The sequence below is a fragment of the Rattus rattus genome, chromosome 2 (genome assembly GCF_011064425.1).
Source record: "Rattus rattus isolate New Zealand chromosome 2, Rrattus_CSIRO_v1, whole genome shotgun sequence".
NCBI classification, from domain to species: Eukaryota; Metazoa; Chordata; class Mammalia; order Rodentia; family Muridae; genus Rattus; species Rattus rattus.
In genome coordinates this window covers 166,962,425-166,977,789 of record NC_046155.1, presented here as the reverse complement: position 1 = coordinate 166,977,789, position 15,365 = coordinate 166,962,425, and the positions used below count along the sequence as shown (strand labels likewise).

Below are 15,365 nucleotides of genomic sequence, written 5' to 3'. Positions count from 1 at the left end.
CCCTTCTTCTGTAATAACACCTCCTCTGCCACTGTCAACCTGCTACTCTGGAATCACCCTGACTTCCAGACCTGGAAAGGCTGGAGGGGGGTGGGGTGGGCAGGACTGAGGGCTACACCTTCTTTTCCTTTTCACCTGGCATGAGAGGACACTGGGATCTCAGGCTCCAAATGTCACCGTGCACATACGATTGTCAGGTGTCCCATCTGGGCTCTGACCACATTCCAGAATCTTGACGGACGGACGTGACAGCTGACACATAGGGATACTGCTTCCCCCCATACGCAACAAAAGTGCCCAGAAGTAACTTGGTTTATTATTATTATTATTATTATTATTATTATTATTATTATTTTATTTTTATCATTATTATTTCAGACTGTCTTTATTACGTAACCTTGGCTAGCCTGGAACTTCCTACATAGAGCAGGCTGGCCCTGGATTCTTGGCGATTCTCTTGTCTCTACCTCCAGAGCGCCGGGATTACAGGCAGGGAAGATCACATCTGAAGCCAGAAGTGAACTTTAGGAGATAAACTGCCTCAGATCCCCAGTCTTATGCATTTCGGGAGCGGCAACCCCCACCCACCCAACGTGCTTAAGTTAAAATCTCTGAGTCATATCTGCTTGCTCTCTCTTGCCTTGCTGCCCACATCAGATTCCTCAGCAAAACTGTCAGCTCCGCTTTCAGAACAAATGCAGGGCCCATTCGTATCTTTCTCCCCCTGTGGTCCCCACTTCCTCTGTCTCCCACCATCACAGGGGTCTCCCCGATGCACCCCTATCTCTGTGCAAAGTGGAAGGGACTCTGAAAAACCTGCTCCAGGTCTGAGCCCTCTGCTCAGAGCCTCTCTCGGCTGCGCCATACGGATTAAATGCTAAAGCTCACCTGCTGCCCCCAGGCCCCGCCAGCCGCCCCCACGCCCCAGCTGCCCCCGGGGCTCCGCCAGCCTGCCATTCCCCTCTGAGATTCCTCCTCTTCCTTTCTCCTGGGCCACCTCTGAGGCCTCAGTGCTTTCCTTCCTGCCTGCTCGTTTTTTTTCCAGCCTTCACTTGCTGTCCGTTTGCAGGGGACACTACGCTCTCCTCCACCTTCGCGTGGCGATCCTCAAATCTCAACATCAGCATCTCCTCCCGGAGAAGGGCCTTTCCCAGCCACCCTGTTCACAGGCTCGGCTTAGCTTATTTTCACTAGGGCCCTCCCCTCTGATTTGAGTAAAGTGTCTCTATTTTTGCTCACTGGCATGCTCTCACGATTAAGGGAGTGGCTGACACCCAGTAGGGGCCTCATCCGACGACTTTATGGTTTGGAAATGTCCCCCAATGGTCATGGTGTTAAAGGTCTGACCTATAGGTGGCGCTATTGGAAGGTGTTGTGGCTATTTAAGGGGTGGGACCTAGTGATAGGGTTTTAGGCCATTGGTGGAATGCTTAAAGAGATTAGGGGATTGCAGACAAAACACCTAATCCTTTTTGCTTAGTTTCTACTTCCTGGTGCATTCTTTGCTTTGCAACATACCCCTTCCTGAAAGCCTGGACTCCCCAGAACCCATATATAATATCAAACCCCGTTTGATCTTACACTCAAACTCTGAGAACCAGGAACAAAATTTTAAAACCTTTTCTCTTTGTAAATTCATTGCTTTGGGTATTTTGTCATAATAATGGGAATCTAGTACATCTTTTTATTTCACTTTCCTGCTTTTTAAGGAGGAGCTTTGGTTGGCTCTAAACTTTCTGTAGCCAAGGCTGGCCTTGAACTCCCGATCTTCCCATCCTGCCTCCCAAGTGTCGGGTTACATGTATGAGCCACGGCACCTAGGAAAGCTGATATATCCAAATCTGTGAAACACATGAAACATCTTGACGATGGGGCAGTTTTAAAGTTTGCTCCATTTTCAGAGAAGTGGCAAGTTCTTTTAAAGACAATTCTAAACAATGCTTTTAAACCATCAGCTGCAAGGCACACTGTACACTGCAAAGATTTGCTTGGGGAATGGATGGATGCTTGTTGGGGAAGCCTTACGGTGTTTGTAGATGTTTAGAAATTTAAATACCGCCATGTTCCAACTCCAAGGAGCTAATGTATCTGGGCGTTCACCATTAGCAGCTGCCAATAGGACGAAAAAAGGGTGGCAAGGAGATGCGTCTGCCAGGTGGAGGGTTGTGGGGGAAAGGCTCAAATACAACAACATCCTCTGAAACAGAGTCTGACAAAGCGTCTGTATAAATCTCAGTTGACAGGACACACAGGGGACAGAGAAACACAGGAAATGACAGAGAAATATGGTGTGGCCAGATCCAGACTGCAAGAGACTACACCCGGGAGGCTCTAACCATCTGGGGACTTGGTGTGCGATAAACACAAAATGTTGAAATAATATTTTGGATAAACTGATCTGTATGTGGATTTCTTCCCTTGAAAAAATTACAAGGGCTGGAAAGATGAACCAGCCGTTAATAGCTCTGACTGCTCTGGCAGACGACCTGGGTTGGGTTCCCAGCACTCACACGGTGGCTCACAACCTCTGAAACTCCAGGTCCAGGCACCCGATTCCTAGGCGCCAGGCATGCCCACAGTGCACTTATACAAGACAAAACACCATAAACATACACAGAGATCTTGGACCAGGGACATGGCTTAGTCAGGAATGTGTTTGTCTTTCAAGAACAAGGACCTGAGTTCAATCTCCAGAGGGAAAGAATCATGTGCGTGGGTGTTTTGCCCCCATGTGTTTGCAAGACCCTTAGAGGCCACAGGGTTTTATTGGAATTACAGGCAGTTATGAGCTGCCACGTGGGTGTTGAGAACCCAACCAGGTCCTCTGCAAGAGTAGCCAGTATTTCTAAGTCCTGAACCATCTCTCTAGCCCCAGATCCCAGTTTCAAAAGCCAAACGCTTGTTTGTCATCTCAGAGCTTCAAGATAGAGACAGAAAGGAACCCTGGGGCTCACTGGCCAGTCAGTTCTAGGCCAGTGAGCAATCCTGTCTCAGCAAACAAGGTGGCCAGTCCTGGGGAACGCACCTGAGGTGGACCTTCAGCATACCTGGAGGTGCACACACATATGCACACAGATTTAACACATGGGGTGCACACACATTTTCAACACACACGGGGTGCACACACATACACACATAGGTTCAACACACACAGGGTGCACACATATACACACACAGGTTCGACACACATGGTGTGTGCACATATATACACACAGGTTCAACACACACAGGGTGCATACACATACACACACAGGTTCAACACACATGGGGTGCACACACATACACACATAGGTTCAACACACACAGGGTGCACACACATACACACACAGGTTCAACACACATGGGGTGCACACACATACACACAGGTTCAACACACACAGGGTGCACACACATATACCCACAGATTCAACACACATGGCGGCACATACACACATTTGAACACATTGTGTGTGTGACTTATGCTTAAAACTCCAAACTCAGAAGACCAAGGGCAGTGATTGTGTGGAGTTCAAGGTCAGGCCTGGTGGAACCTGTCTGAAATAACAGTAAGCACAGGAATGGGAAGACAAGAGATAGATGGCGAGGCAAGTCATTAAAGGAGATTTAAGGAAGTGGAAAACAATTGTGTTTACATGAGTTTTGACTGAAACAAACTGTCACAAAAGCCTCCAATTATTGGGAATTTAAAATTTGGGATTAAATTTCAAATTAAAGTTGGAATTACTGGACTAAATATTTGAGCTGTTTATTTTCAGTGCTGGGGCTGGAACCCCCGCCCACCCGCCTCCCCAGCTCTAAATAGTCAATGACATAATGATATAGTGCCTGGGAGTCCAGCATCCGGGAGGCGGAGCAGGCATTCAAGGTCATCCTCAGCTACATAGCAAGACGGAAAACAGCCTGGGGTACGTGAGAATCTGTCTCAAAAAGCTCATAAAAGGGGCCAGTGGGATGGCTCAGCGGATAAAGCTCTCGATGGTCAAGCCCGTGACCTGAGTTCCATCCGCCCCCCCCCCACCGCACCCATATACAGGTGGGTGGAGAGAAGCAACTGTATAGAATTGAACTTGTCTGCTGACCTCCTGTAGGCACAATGCTGTCATGCACTGTGTAAAGACCACCCTTGTGTTATTCAAATGCTGGTTTCTGTGCCCCCATATCTGGATGTAATCCTTATTCTGAGAATCTCCTATCTCAGTCTTGTGTAAACACTGCTCCCCAATTTTTCCCTGATTGGTCAATAAAGCTAGCTGATCAACCAATGGCTGAGCAGGGGAGAGAATAGGGCTGGACTTCCTCCCAGAGGGGCCTGGAGGAGACAGGAAGAGGAAGGGAGGTTTCAGCTTCGAGGAGAGAGTACCGGAGACAACCACCTGAAGCCCAGGGAGCCCGATCAATACGAGAGTACAAGTATCTTGGTGGGTTCTGGCTAGGAGGTGGCCAGATTAGTAAAATAGAGTAATACTACTCAGTTGTGGGCCCTTAAAACTTGTTAAGTAGGGCTGGAGAGGTGGCTCAGCGGGTAAGAGCACTGACTGCTCTTCCAGAGGTCCTGAGTTCAATTCCCAGCAACCACATGGTGACTCACAACCATCTGTAATGGGATCTGATGTCCTCTCCTGGTGTGTCCGAAGACAGCGTCAGTGTACTCATATAAATGAATGAATGAATGAATGAATGAATGAATGAATAAATCTATCTTTAAAAAAGAAACTTGTTAGGGGTTGGAGATTTAGCTCAGTGGTAGAGCGCTTGGCTAGCAAGCGCAAGGCCCTGGGTTCGGTCCCCAGCTCCGGAAAAAAAAAAAAAGAAAGAAAGAAACTTGTTAAATAAATATAATAGTCCACTCTTAATAATTTACGATCTAGCTGGGTTAAGAGGAAAATTGCACTAACAACCTCCCATGTTTGCTCCCCCTCCACACACAGACACCACACTCACGCACACACACCTCTCCTCCCTCTTTTTCTCTCTCTCACAAACAGGAATAAACAAACAAACAAACAAACCATTCCAAAGACAGTTAAAAATAATAATAAAAAGAACCCCGGCTGTGTACAGTGGTATGCACTTGGAATTCAGCACTTCAAAGGCTGAGGCAGAAGGATTTCTGTGAGTTGCGGGCCAGCTTAGGCTCTGGGCTGTACAGTGATCTCTCAAAAGGCCAGAAGAAAAGAATTGTGGGTATTTTGCTTTGTCGTTTTGCTTTTGAGTGCTGAGGGAACTGCAGGTAATAACAGTTTCAGGAGATCTTTCCTGCCAGGCAGTCGTGGCACATGAGCAAGTTCCAGGAAAGCCACGGCTGTTACACAGCGAGACTCTGTCTCAAAAGACCAGCAAAACAACAACAACAACAACAACAACAATGGCAAAACCCTTTCTTTAAATTAAGGACATGTTTTATTATAGGTGTACAGATGTGTGTCTGCATGAAGGCATGTGCACTGCATGTGTGCAGGACCCATGGAAGGGTCCCAGGAGGACAATGGGTCCCTTGGAAACAGAGTTAAGCATGGTTGTGAGTCATAACGGTACTGGGAATTGAACCTGGATCTTCTTCAGGAGCGGCCAGTTGTCCCTAACCACCGGGCGGTCTCTCCAGCCCTAGTTGTGGGTAATTTTAATTTTATTTTTACGGTGTGGTTTTGGTTTGGAGTGATAGTGTCCTTGTGGTTTGCCCAATGAAGGGAAGGCCGTGTGTGTGCACACGTGTCGTGTGTGATACCACTGATAAGCAGTGTCCAGAGCAGGCCAATCTCTAGAGACAGACGCTGCGCTAGTGGTTCTCAGGGGCTGAGGTGGAGGGGAGGGCAGTGAGTGCTAAAGGCTGTGGGGCTCTTTCTTGGGGTGACTGTGATGTTCTAAAGTTAGACGGTGACAATTACACCATTCTCGCAATCTCCTCACAACCACCGTGTTGGAGATTCTAAATGGGCGGGTTGATGGCGCGTGCATTCCCAGGCAGTAACGCTGTGATTAAAGGAAGACTTAGCCAGCCAGGTGTGATGTCTCAATAGCACCAGGCACCTCAGGGGCTAAGGAAGGAGGAACACAAGTTCAAAGCGAGCCTGGGCAGCATCGTGAGTCCCTGTCTCAAAACTCTAAAAAGTGGTAAAAATGGAGGCTGGGGGTGGAGCCCTGTGCCTGCCACTCACCTGATCACTCAATAGCCTAAATGTTTCAACTCCCAGAGGCCTTTTCTCTCCCCTTCCTGTGGTGCTAGGGGTCAAGCACAGGGCTTCAAGCTTGACAAGCACATCCTGTCAGGCCTTGAGACACATTCCCTAGAACAGTATGTTGTATGGTTAATACAAGTCAAGGAGCCCTGTTGCTGGAGGTCTATCCTGACATAAGCTGCACTAGGGGAGATTCACTGTGTCCAGCCTGGGTCTGGGCTCAACAGCAGAGCACCCATAAACCCTCTTGCCTTTGCTATGGTTCTTGAGTCACGCGGTTTGTACAAGGATGGAGCGTGGAGAAGACGCCTGGACACCTCTGCCTCTGAAGCCTTCAGAGGTGGGTGAGCACGACTGGGAACCGTAACCAAATGAGATAGGCTCAGCAGAGAGAAACGATTGCCATCACAGGCCCGACGGACGACCCGAGTTCGAGTTCTGAAACTCACAGTGGAAGGACAGAGCTGACAGCCGTCCCGCGGCCTCCATGTGCATACTATGGCACACCCCCCCCCCAGAAATGAAAATGAATAAAACAAAACTTGGGAAAAGTGACCTCGGATTCTTTACAAGATGAATAAACGTATTGTGTGGTTAGTGTTATTTATTTGGCTAAAAGTTAGTAAAAAAAGTTTTTAAATGAATTTCCAAATAAAAGTCAACTATTCTGCATGGCCAAAATAGCGTCATACAGAAAATCAGCCAACGCTCAGGAGGCAGAGACAGGCGGTGTCAAGTTTGAGGCCAGCCTGGTCTGCAGAGTGATGGATGGACAGACAGACGGTTGGATAGATAATCCTTGGAGTATTGGTACATACTTACAATCCTAGCACCTAGAAGGCTGAGGCAGGAAGAGGGCCATGAGTTCTAGGACAGCCTGAGCTGTATAATGAGTTACAACCATTCCTGGTTGCTGCTCAAGATCCTGTCTCAAAACAAACAAACAAACAAACAAACACAAAACAACCCCCCCACACTACGCAAGCCCAAGGGGTGAGTTCAGTAGTAGGGCATCCGCCTGGAGTGGAGGAGCCTGGATTCAGTCCCCATTGTTACCAAGACACAAACGAAAGAAGAGAAAGATGCCAAGGTCATGTCAGTTCACAAACCAGGCAACATGAATGAAACACCATCTTAAGATGCTTAGCTGCACTCCTCCTGGGAGAACCGGAAGGAAAGACTGCCCTACTAGCCGTCCTTTATCAGACTGGCAAGCGCCAGTGCAGTCTGGTGTCTAGGCTGAGAGGAGACAAGCGTGCTCACCTTCACTAATGCAAAGGGAAACTGCAGTCTCTACCCAAGGGACAGAGGTGTTTATTTCCACCCTTGACCCGGCAGTCCTACGTCTGAAATCACTCTGAAATACACCACACACACAGCGACTGCTGTAAGTATGAGAATATTCACTAGACCCAGCACTGGTCGCTCTCGAGGACGATGACTGCTCCGTGTGGGGACTCTGCCATGATACATACATACACATGATGCCCGTGGTGCAGACTGCATCCTTTGTGCAGTGCATGGCTTGCAGTGCTGTCTGCGACATCCCTCACCGCAGCATGGGTTGCAATAGTACAACAGCAGGAACCAAGCAAGTGTCCTTTGACAGGGAATAGGCAAACAGAACACAATATACATATGAAAGAGAATGTCGCCACCCTTGGAAAATGGGTGGGGAGGCTCCCTTGTCTCTAAAACATGCTGTGACACAGTATGGTCAGGGCTGGGGATGTGGCTTAGGGAGTAGAGTATGCAAGACCTCGACTCCCCCCACATTTCATTACCCATGTGTATTATCAGTGCATGCCTATAACCTCAGGGCTTGGGAGACAGGAGGATCAGAAGTCCAACATCATCCGAGGTCCCGTCTCAGGGAAAAATAAAAATAAAAATAGAGGCTGGGGCCAGGCATGGTGGTACGTGCTAATCCACAGAGGAAGGTGGATCTTTATGGACTTGAAGCCAGCTTGGTAACAAGTTTCAGACAAATCTTTAAAAAAGGAAAGAAAAAAAGAGAGAAAGAAGAAAACAGTAGAAGTGGGAAAGATGGGCTAAGTGGCTAACAGAGTTAAAAACGTGTACTGTCCCTGCTTACAGAGGACCCACACTGGGTGGCTTATAACGACCTGTAACTCCAGTTCCAGGGGCCTGACGCCCTCTTCTGGTCTCTACAAGCAACTGCATGCATAAGTGCACAGACAGAGGAGACAAAACACCCACACATATAAAATAAAAAATCAATCTTTAAAACAAAACAACAATGAAACCAACCAAACAAACACACCAGGCATGACTGCATGTGCCAGTAGCCCCAGCACTGGGTGGCAGGGACAGACTGGAGGACGACAAGCTTCCACTTTCGCCAAAAAGGTGGAATTCAAAGAAGATGGCATAAATCCCACACTGACCTCTTGCATATGATCTTGGGGACGCACATGCCTGCACACTTACCACCAAGGTACCGTCTACACACACACACACACACACACACACACACACGGATAATCTAGACCAATGGTATAGTGCCCTGTGGGTTATGTAAGAATGAGGGAAAATAAGAATATTTGTATTTGTAGGAAAAAATGATGATACAATAGAAAAAGAATTAAGAATTAAGACAGGCTTGGTATGGGGTGGAGGAGGGGATGTGACAACAGCAGATGGGGACAGATTCAGTTAAAATTCCATGAATGCAAACCAGATATGGTGGCACACTTTTAATCCCAGCACAGGGAGGCAGAGGCAGGTGGATATCTGTGAGTTCCAGGACAGCCAGGGTTACACAAAGAAATTCTGCCGTGGAAAACGAAATCAAAATAAAACAAAGCAAAATCCCATGAATGCAGATTTTGTTTAAAAAAGAAAATTGTTCAGAAGTTAAGAGCTCTTCCCATCCTCTAAGAAGGCCTGGGTTCAGTTCCCAGCATCCAGGTTAGAAGGCTCAGAGTACCTGTCCCTCCAAGGGATCCAATACCTGCGTCAAACTTCTTTGGGCCCCAACACACACACACACACACACACACACACACACACACACACACACACACACGCAGAGAGAGAGAAAAAGAGAGAGAGACCATGTCTATTTTTAATTCTTAAAAACGTTCTTTAAAGTGTGTGCATGTGTGTGTTCATGTATGTGTGTGTATAGACACTCAAATGCATGCATGTACACATAGGTAGATGTCAGAGAACTTTCAGAAGCAGGTTCTCTCTGTCACCAGGTGGTTCTGAAAGTGTAAACTCAGGTTGTCAGGCTTAGCAACAACGTGATGCCTTTACCTGCTGAGATACACTCCAGCCCCTCACTGGGGGATTCTAGGCAGGGGCTCTACCACTGAGCTACACCTCCAGCCCCCCACTGGGGGATTCTGGGCAGGGGCTCTACCACTGAGCCATGGCCCCAGCCCCTCCCTGGGGGATTCTAGGCAGGGGCTCTACCACTGAGCCACGCCCCCAGCCCCTCACTGGAGGATTCTGGGCAGGGGCTCTACCACTGAGCCATGGCCCCAGCCCCTCACTGGGGGATTCTGGGCAGGGGCTCTACCACTCACCTTCCTGCCTCAGCCTCTGTGGTGGTTTAATATGCTTGGCCCAGGGAGTGGTGCTGTTAGGAGGTGTGGCCCTGTTGGAGTAGGTATGGCCTTGTTGGAGGAAGTGTGTCACTCTGGGGGTGGACTTTGAGACCCTACCCATAGCAGCCTGGGAGACAGTCTTCCCTTAGCTGCCTTCAAAACAAAATGCAGGACTCTCAGCTCCTCCAGTGCCACACCTGCCTGGAGGCCGCCATGCTTCCCACTACAATGGTAATGGACTGAACCTCTGAACATGTAAGCCAGCCCCAATTAAACGTCGTCCTTTATGAGAGTTGCTATGGTCATGGTGTCTGTTCACAGGAATAAAACCCTAACTAAGGCTTCTCAAGCCCTGGGACCACAGGCATAAGTCACCACACTCAGACCATCTCAATGTTACAGATAAATGAGGCCAACCGAGAAGTCTCTCCCCCAAAGCAGCCAGCTGGGGAGGTGCAGCTGGCACTTGGTCATCCCGCCTGGATCCCGGGCTCACCTACTGTTGGGCACCCACCTTCTGGAAGTCCTTCTTGGAGATGAGGCCACGGGGATCGGTGACGTAATCCTGGAAGGCCTCAGAGCCCACGATGTCCTTGAGCTTCAGAAACATGTCGAAGAACTTGAGGATCATCTCCACATTGGACGAAGACTCCACGAGCATGTCCACCATCTGCCGCGCGATCATGCCGTTCACCACATTTCCTGCAGGGGACCTGGGTCAGTGCCACTGCCCAGCAGAGCGTCTGCTCTAGACCCCTGGGTTGCTCTCTCTCCAGCTCAGAAGCCACCCATGGCTCCCCAGGACCCACCAGTAGATGGGCACTTCCTGGCCCCCTGCCATGCCTCCAGGAAGACGATCATCTTGTGATCTGTGGGGTGCCATGGCCACCTTGCTTTTGATAAGGTCCACCCCTCTCACTGGGTGGAAAGATTATCAGCGAGGACAATGGAGATCCAAGTCAGCAGTGGGGGCCACATGCCTGGAGGCTGTGTCAAGATGCCTCAGGAGAACCTTATGAGGGAAACATGGCTGTGTGGTTTCCCTGGCAAGAAAGACTTAGAGAAACTTCCAGGTATATAGCTGGTAAATAGTGGAGGGAGGATTTGCACCCAGAGCTTTGTGAGCTCTGAGCTCACACACCTAAAAGCTCCATACTAATGAAGTTGGGTATGGAGGCTCATGTCGGTTATGTCAGCATTTGTGAAGCTAAGCCAGGAGGGCTGTCATGAGTTCTGGGCTAGCCTGGTCTATAGAGCCAGAAGTGGGCATTGGCAGGCGGTTATTAGCCACCATGTGGGTGCTGAGAGCTGAGCCCAGGTCCTCTGGAAATGCAGCCAGTGCTCTGATGCTGAGCCATCTCTTAGCTCTAGTATGTATGTATGTATGAATGTATATATGTATGTATGAATGTATGAATGTGTGTATGAATGTATGTATGTATGAATGTATGTGAGTGCTCTATTTCCCTGTATGCCATAAGAGGGCATCAGATCCCATTACAGATGGCTGTGAGCCACCATGTGGTTGCTGGGATTTGAACTCAGGACCTCTGGAAGAGCAGTCTCTTAAGTGGTTAAGTGCTCTTAACCACTGAGTCATCTCTCCAGCCCGCTCCAGCCCTAGTTTTTGTTTCTTTGAGATAAGGTTTTTCCATTAGGGCAAGCTGATCTGGACTCACCATGTAAGCCAGGTTGTTGTTGTTGTTGTTGTTGTTGTTGTTGTTGTTGTTGTTATTATTATATCAAATAAAAGGCTTAAGTTGCTAAACTCCATGGGTATTTGTTATGCAGCAGGACTGGTACATTTAATCACTATCCATGTATTATATTGGTTTGTTTAATAAATCTTAAGTTCATAGATAAAGTCTTCAAATGACTCATCTTATTAAAATGCATCTGTGGAATCAACAAATTGGCATCCATATAGTCAGGGCTTGGCTCATACACAGAGCCCGGAAGGCGTCTGTTGACTTTGTTCAGCAACCTCGTCATCACCATTGCCCCGGCATAATGTCAGGTGGGGCTCAGTGGTAGGGTCTAGGGTCTCAAGCATCATTCTTTTTTTTTTTTTCTTTCTTCTTTTTTTCGGAGCTGGGGACCGAACCCAGGGTCTTGCGCTTGCTAGGCAAGCGCTCTACCACTGAGCTAAATCCCCAACCCCTCAAGCATCATTCTTGGGTTTTCCTGAACCCCTGCATCGCTCCCTACCCCACCTCCCGGTGTTTACCTTCCAGGAGGGACAGCAACATCACCACCATGTCCTTCTGCAGGTCCAGCAGCTCCTTCAGCAGCTCTATCTGGCTGGAGTCCTACAGGGTGCACACACATCAGCTGTGAGAGGCTGGCCTCTGCCCAGTGCCTGCCAATGGCTCCCTCACCTATCCAGAGGAGCCTAAGTCCTCATCTTTCTCTCTCTTACCTCTGAGGGACCCCGCGTCCAAACATGCTCCTCGGAAGCAGAGGAAGGGCAGAGAGACAAGATTGTGGGATGGGGTTGGTACCCAGGGGGCAAGTGTGTGAGGGGCATGAGGCCAGCAGATAGGGAGGTTGGGAGCCTTGGAGAGCAGACATTCAGGCCAGAGACAGACAGACAGACAGACAGACAGACAGACAGACACAGGTACCATGGACAAGGGACTCAGATCTTAGAAGGATGAAATTCCAGCATGGTGTGCAGTCTACAGGGCGAATGGCCATTCTGGAGCTGACTATGATGGGTGGTGGGACCATGAGGATATACAAGAGGAAAGGGCGCTGCCAAGGTGAACAGCCATGCAATTTCTGGTATGCCACGTGGGGAACATGAGAACATAGTACATCCCCGGCCGCAGTGTCCAATGGGGAGCTCACAGACACCTCTGTCAAGGTCCCCCATCGTGGCATCTGTACTATACCGAGTCACACGTAAGTGCTATTTGTGACTCACATGACCTTGCGGTTCTCTGGCCACCCTCCTGCTCCCTGAGTTGCTCATTCTGACCCTAAAGCAACCCACAGTTCCAAAGTTTGGTATTCTGACCCAAGGTCCCAACAAACTAGGATCCCAATATCTCTAGATTCACTGGCCTGGGCTCTGTGCCTTCCCACGAGCCTGTCTTGTCTTAGACGCCACAGTTGAGGGGTGAGCTATAACCCTATCAGAACTCATGGCGCTAACTCCACATCCTGGCTCTTGGAATGAATACATCAGTGGGTCTGGCCAACCAGAACTTTCCTCCCTCCAGCTGAGATCACTGGCAAGAGAGCAGTCAGAGAACCTTGGGTCTTTTATTTAAAACTTTTAGGAAAGACTTGTTTCGCACTGCCTGGAGCTGTTAGTGTGGTGAAGAGAAGCCTGGCCACCATTTTCCCCCCAAGCCTTAAGTAAATGATTCTAGGCAGAGGCTCTACCACTGAGCCACGCCCCCAGCCCCTCACTGGGGGATTCTAGGCAGGGGCTCTACCACTGAGTCACGCCCCTGGCTCCTTGTATTGACTACCCCTTATAATCTGCATCTGGAATATGGCTGATGAAATATCACAATAATTATCCCACCAATATTGTAAGATTACATCAGCTTCATACATCCAACTGTACTGAGAAACTAAATTCTCAGTTCAATTCCTTTCAAAGTCAGATGGCATCCTACAGGGGACCTGTGGCACACTGGGCAAATTAGGAGGTCGCTCCTTCCTTAAGACACTGCTTTGTGGGAAATGATATGGAATACTTGTCTGCCACCTGCCGGACAGTTATTGTACTACACCAATGTATTTGTAGTGGTTAGGCTGTGTCTAGCGCCACGTGGTTCCCTGCAGTGAACAAACTCCCTTAACTGTACATGGAAAGGAAGCCTTGACTAAGTCTACCAAGCAGAAGCACAGGAAATGGATGGAGTGTGTGCGAGCCATTCACGAGGCTTCAGAGGAGCAAGGCGGCGGGGAGTAGGAGAGGGCTTGTATTCTGGGAGCAGGAGCCTTACTTCATGGGTACTTGGCACGGGGGTCTTCTGCCGCAGGCAGGGTAAAAGAAGGAACACTCCTTCAGCCCTCTGTCCTAATCTAGAAGCATAGTCCCACCCTATTCCCCGGAGCTGGAAGAATCTGGGATGACCTCATTAGAAGGAAAATGATACGAACCAGTCAGAGGAGAGTTCTGGACCGGAGGGATGGGCTCCAAAGTCAAACCAATGAAAGGATAGGTGGGAAATGAGCAGATTGGTGGGGTGGAGGAAGAAGCATGCAGAGGACCAATTCAGAAGGGGTTTTGGCTACGGGGAGTGAACCTGTCTGGAGCATGCGCAGAGCACTAGGGGACCGACCAGTGGGACAGGGGCAGGTCTGGAGATTCTAGGGAACGGCTGGAGGCAAAGGGCTGATCTCAGACGAACTCATACCTGAGCCAGCTTCATCATCATGTGTGCGAACACGTGCAGGAAGCCCACCACAGCATCCCAGAGGCGACTGTGCGCCAGACTCTGCTGGTTTCCGGTGCAGGGTCCCTGGGGGCAGAGGGGTGGCCTGAAGCCCCAGCAGGAGTGCTGGACGAGGGCAGCTCTGCCTCCTCAGGTCCCGAGTGCGGACCCTACCTGGATGTACTCGGTGAGGCTGTTGAACACTTGTTTCGCTACCGACATGGCTTTGGAGAAGTTTCTCTTTCCCTGCTCCTCAATGACATCCTTGCCCGAGTAGTACCAGTAGAAGTCACTGATGGATTCCTGTGGGACCGTGAGGGCATGAAGGGTACTGGAGCCATGCTCGGTGCTTCGGGCCCCTGACTCAGGTCCCATGAGGCTGGCCTCCCTTCCTTACCTGCAGCCGCAGGAGGTAATCCACTGTGCAGATGATGATATTGATGGTGGTGGTGTTCCCAGTCTGTGTCCGTAGGTAGTTTTGGAAATCTGAGGAAACGAAAAATGTATTCATTCAGTGAGGGCCCGTGTCTGAGGAGACACCAGTGTGTCTATTCATTCAGGGTTAGGATTAGGGGTCGTACTTCGTGCCTACGTGAGCCAGAAGTCATGTGATTACCTTTATAAGGCTGAAGTATGTGTGTCACACAGGGATGGAGGGTCACTTATATATTTGTCTAAAGACATTGCGGAGGGCCTTCGTGCCGCAAATGCAGTATGGATTCAGCCTCCCGCTTCCTTCTCCTCCCTCTCTCTATCTCTTCTCCCCCTCTCTTTGTAAAATTTAAAAAGATTAATGTATGGGCCTGGAGAGATGACTCAGTGGTTAAGAGTATTGGCTGCTCTTACACAGGCCTGGGTTCAATTCCCAGCACCCATATAGTGGCTCACAACCATCTGTAACTCCAGTCCCCAGTGGTGGGCGCCCCCTTTTGGTCTCCTCGAGAACTGCATGCACATGCTGCCCATATAGTATGTAGGTCAGATACCCCATACACACTAAAAATATTTTTTCATTCACTTAGGTATGGGCATGATAGTCCTTGTCATTAAATCCAGCACTAGGGAGCAGTCAGGTGGATCTTTATGAGTCTGAGGCTAGCCTAGTGTATCTTGGGCAGCTTCCAGGCCATTCAAGGCTACAGCAAAACCCTCTCTAAAGTTTTTCAACTGTTTATTCCTGAGGAGAAGTGGGGGGGAGGTGCTTGTACATGCTAGATGCT

The 15,365-nt window shown here is 49.2% G+C and overlaps 1 protein-coding gene across 1 annotated transcript in view; it reads right to left on the bottom strand.

Annotated features, from left to right (window-relative positions):
- The window catches only part of Ryr1 (ryanodine receptor 1), a 128,392-nt gene that overhangs the window by 21,258 nt on the left and 91,769 nt on the right, over window positions 1–15,365 (bottom strand). The window contains 5 exon segments of the mRNA XM_032894022.1: window positions 10,266–10,453; window positions 11,979–12,060; window positions 14,128–14,232; window positions 14,320–14,448; window positions 14,543–14,631. Of these exon segments, the coding sequence (XP_032749913.1) occupies window positions 10,266–10,453; window positions 11,979–12,060; window positions 14,128–14,232; window positions 14,320–14,448; window positions 14,543–14,631 (593 nt within the window).